Raw genomic sequence first — 3,474 nt, forward strand, 5'->3', positions numbered from 1 at the left:
TCCTTACTTTGTCGCTCACTCTCTGCGACATGTTCTCCTCTCTCGTCACTTCCATCTTTCTCTTCTCTTCATTTCTTCTTGTATTTTTGTTTTATTTCAGCTCCATCTTCCTAGTGCATAGGTCGTCGCAAGCTTCCTCTTCGTGCGCGTATTGTCTCAAGCAAAGCTTGACGAAGTTCCGACAAAGCTTCAGTTTATACGTACTTTGATTTTGGTACTTTGATTTTGGATTACCAAGTAACTAATTCGATACCAATTTAGAAACTAATTTATAAATTTTTATTAATAATAGAAAATATTTTAAATACCAATAATTTTTTACTTTATAAAATAATATCTAATTAGCCAATATAGTAACTATAATTATTTTTTATCTATAAAATTAATTTTTATTTAGTATACTTACCAAAAACATATAAACTATTCATTTAGAGGACAACACTTTTATAACTTGCCATAATTGTTAGCTCCAAGATCATTTAACTTTTTCTTTCTTATATTTATCATCAGATTCCTCCTTTACTATCCACGTCCAATTTTGTTTGAGCAACCAAAAGAATTATTGAATAAAATAGAGTAAAATTTATTAAAAATAAATAAAAAGTATTAACATAAAATGTCACTGCTAAGTGCAAATTTGTTATAACACACTGTCAATAATTTTTTTTTTCTTTGACATGTGACTTCCAATCCTTTTTTCTTTGCTTCTACACAATTGTATTTTCTCAATATTGTCTTAATCTCTAGATTCCATAATAATAAATTAGTCCCATTAAACTTCTCTGTCTCATAATTTTTTCCATGACTTTAAAACCGGTAATAAATAGTATTGTCGAACTAATACATTATATAAGTTTAAAAGAAAAAGACGTGGATCACTAATATATACACTTAAATACCTATTTTTCTTCTTCTTTTATTAGATGCACTTTCACATTACCACATTCATAATTAAGCCCTAATATGGTAGACTTATCTTCTCACATGTTAGAGATTAAAAGAATGTGAGATTTGTTCTGGCTAAGATTTGAGAAAAATAACTCACATGTTAGAGATTAAAAGAACTTGAGATTTGTTTTGGCTAAAATTTGAGAAAAATAATAAACTTGATAAAAGATATATAGAATAGAGAATACATGATATTAATAGCATACTTTTTATTTATTTATAAAGATAAAAACATTTTTTTAAACATATTTTTCTATTTCAATTTTATTGAAAAGTTTAAATTCGTTACATAAACATTAATTAAGGTAAAATTAATATACTTTTGTTTATAAAAGATAAACAAGTTTTTTAAACATATTTTTTCTATATGAATTTTATTGAAAATTTAAATTCGTTAGATAAACATTAATTAAGACAATTTTTTTTTATATTTTTTCTCGATTTTTAATAAATTTTATTTTAAAAAAGAGAATGAGTTAAAAAGATTTGATTGTCATTATTTTCCCTGCAGCAGAGGACTCACCGTTCACACCATAACAGTGACATTAGAGTGTTCTTTCCATTTACATGTCCCTTCGCACTGTGGCAGCGTTCATGGGTCCTTCAACTTCTTCAATCAAACACACTTTGCTATGTAACTGTTACTCTCCAAGTCACTGAAATCTAGTTCACTCTTTACCCTCCTCTTCTGACTGTTTCAAAACGAAAAAAAATCGAAAAAAAAATTAAGGAAAACCCAAAATTTCAGCCCTGTTCTTGTTCCTCGTCTTCAACATTTTTCAACCGAAGCATTTACGGTCTCACTCTCATGCTTCGGTTTCTCGCAACTGGATCAAATATTTCTCATCCTTTTCCACACACAGCAGTTATAAAAGCTCTGCGAGTGTTCACATCCACCACCTGTTCGAGCATTTGCGTCACCCAAACCAAGGTTGAAGTTGAAGATGATAAAGGCAAATGGAGTGATGCTACTGAACTTTTGAGAAAATGGGGTTGCAGTGATGATGATTTGGTGAGAATATTCTCGCGCTGTCCCTCGTTGCGCAATGCTGATCCCACGCAGGTCCAATCTAAACTGTGCCTGCTTAGTGATTTGGGCTTGCGTGCTTCTGAACTTGTGAAGATTGTCAATTGTAGACCACGGTTTTTCCAGTCTCGGATTAACTCTTATTTAGAAGAGAGGATTGGACATCTCACATCATTGTTTGAGTCCAGGGAAGTGCTTCAGAAGGCCATTGTAAGGAACCCTTCATTGCTGCTATCGGATGGTCGCTATAATGTTAAGGCCACAGTTGAGCTCTATGAGAAGTTGGGTGTTAAGAAAGGGGACTTGGTTCAGATGCTGCTTTTGCGGCCCACGGTTATTTCAAGGACTTCCTTTGATGCTGAGAAGCTGGAATATTTAAGCAGGACTGGGCTTACTGTGGATTCAAAGATGTATAAATATGTGGTGACTTTAATTGGAATCTCTCGCGTGGAAACTATCCGGGAGAAGGTGGCCAATTTCGAAAAGTTTGGGTTTTCTGAAGAGGAGATATTTGGTCTTGTGGGGAGGTCTCCTAATGTTTTGACATTGTCGACAGACAAGGTTCAGAGGAACATGACTTTCATTTTGGGCACGATGAAGCTTGATGCTAAGATGGTTCTAAAGCAGCCGTATCTATTGTATGCCAATGTGGATACTGTTTTGAAGCCAAGAGTTCTACTAGCATTGAAGATTCAAGATATGGATTCAAAGTGGCAGATCATAGGACCAACGATAGTTAGTGTACTTAGGATGCAAGAGACGAGATTTTTGGACTTGTTTGTCAAATGCCATGGGGAGGATGTTGCCAATGAATTGATGGATTTCTATAAAAGGACAAAAGAGGTTAAGAGATTAGGAGAGTCATCAAAGAAGTGCAGTAGGAGAGGATTCCCTTTCTGAAATCTGAACTACTTATATGCTATAAAGTGATTTAGAGCTGAGATCCATATCCACTTTTTTGGTTATCTTGTTATTGGAAATTATTTTTGTGAAATTTACTATGCTTATTTCTCTCTATTTGATTTTTAATGAAGATTTTTCCTATCTAGAACAATTTTGTAATACAGGTGAGCGGCAAAGCTTCAAAATCAAGAAATAATGTAGGTAATTGATTTGCGTATACTATGTTTTAAAGAGTAACCTTACAGATATATTATTGATCCTCAGTGCCCTCATTTTTCATCAGGGTTCGGCCTTGGCCCTAAACAACATTCCTGATTTTTAGTTTAGAACTTTAGATTAATTTTCACATCAAAATAGCTTTCCCAGCTAGGAACTCACTGTGACTTTTCAATTACAATCTGTAAACTATTTTCACTTAAAATAAGTTTATCGAAACATTAAAATTTTCAGAGAATTTGCTTTCAATCCTTGACAAATACCATTAAAAAGATATCAAGAAGGACAATAACATTGCAGTAAAAACAATTTTGTTTCCCCCCCTGTTTTCAACATCTACTTCAACAATAAATTTCTGTTGCTTGATACTTCTGTCTGTT

At 32.9% G+C, this 3,474-nt stretch overlaps 1 protein-coding gene across 1 annotated transcript; it reads left to right on the plus strand.

The window, feature by feature from the left end:
* Positions 1-1,460: 1,460 nt before the first annotated feature.
* Positions 1,461-3,097, plus strand: LOC137818625 (Mitochondrial transcription termination factor family protein). The gene has a single exon (XM_068622155.2). The coding sequence runs from the start codon at positions 1,757-1,759 to the stop codon at positions 2,873-2,875; it is 1,119 nt and encodes a 372-aa protein (XP_068478256.1). The 5' UTR covers positions 1,461-1,756; the 3' UTR covers positions 2,876-3,097.
* The last annotated feature ends 377 nt before the right edge of the window (positions 3,098-3,474 follow it).

Source organism: Phaseolus vulgaris, chromosome 10 (genome assembly GCF_051622355.1).
Source record: "Phaseolus vulgaris cultivar YP4 chromosome 10, ASM5162235v1, whole genome shotgun sequence".
Lineage (NCBI taxonomy): Eukaryota > Viridiplantae > Streptophyta > Magnoliopsida > Fabales > Fabaceae > Phaseolus > Phaseolus vulgaris.

Coding starts and splice junctions, on each gene's coding strand:
- LOC137818625 (XM_068622155.2), top strand. CDS start 1,757: ATGCTTCGGTTTCTCGCAACTGGATCAAATATTTCTCATCCTTTTCCA.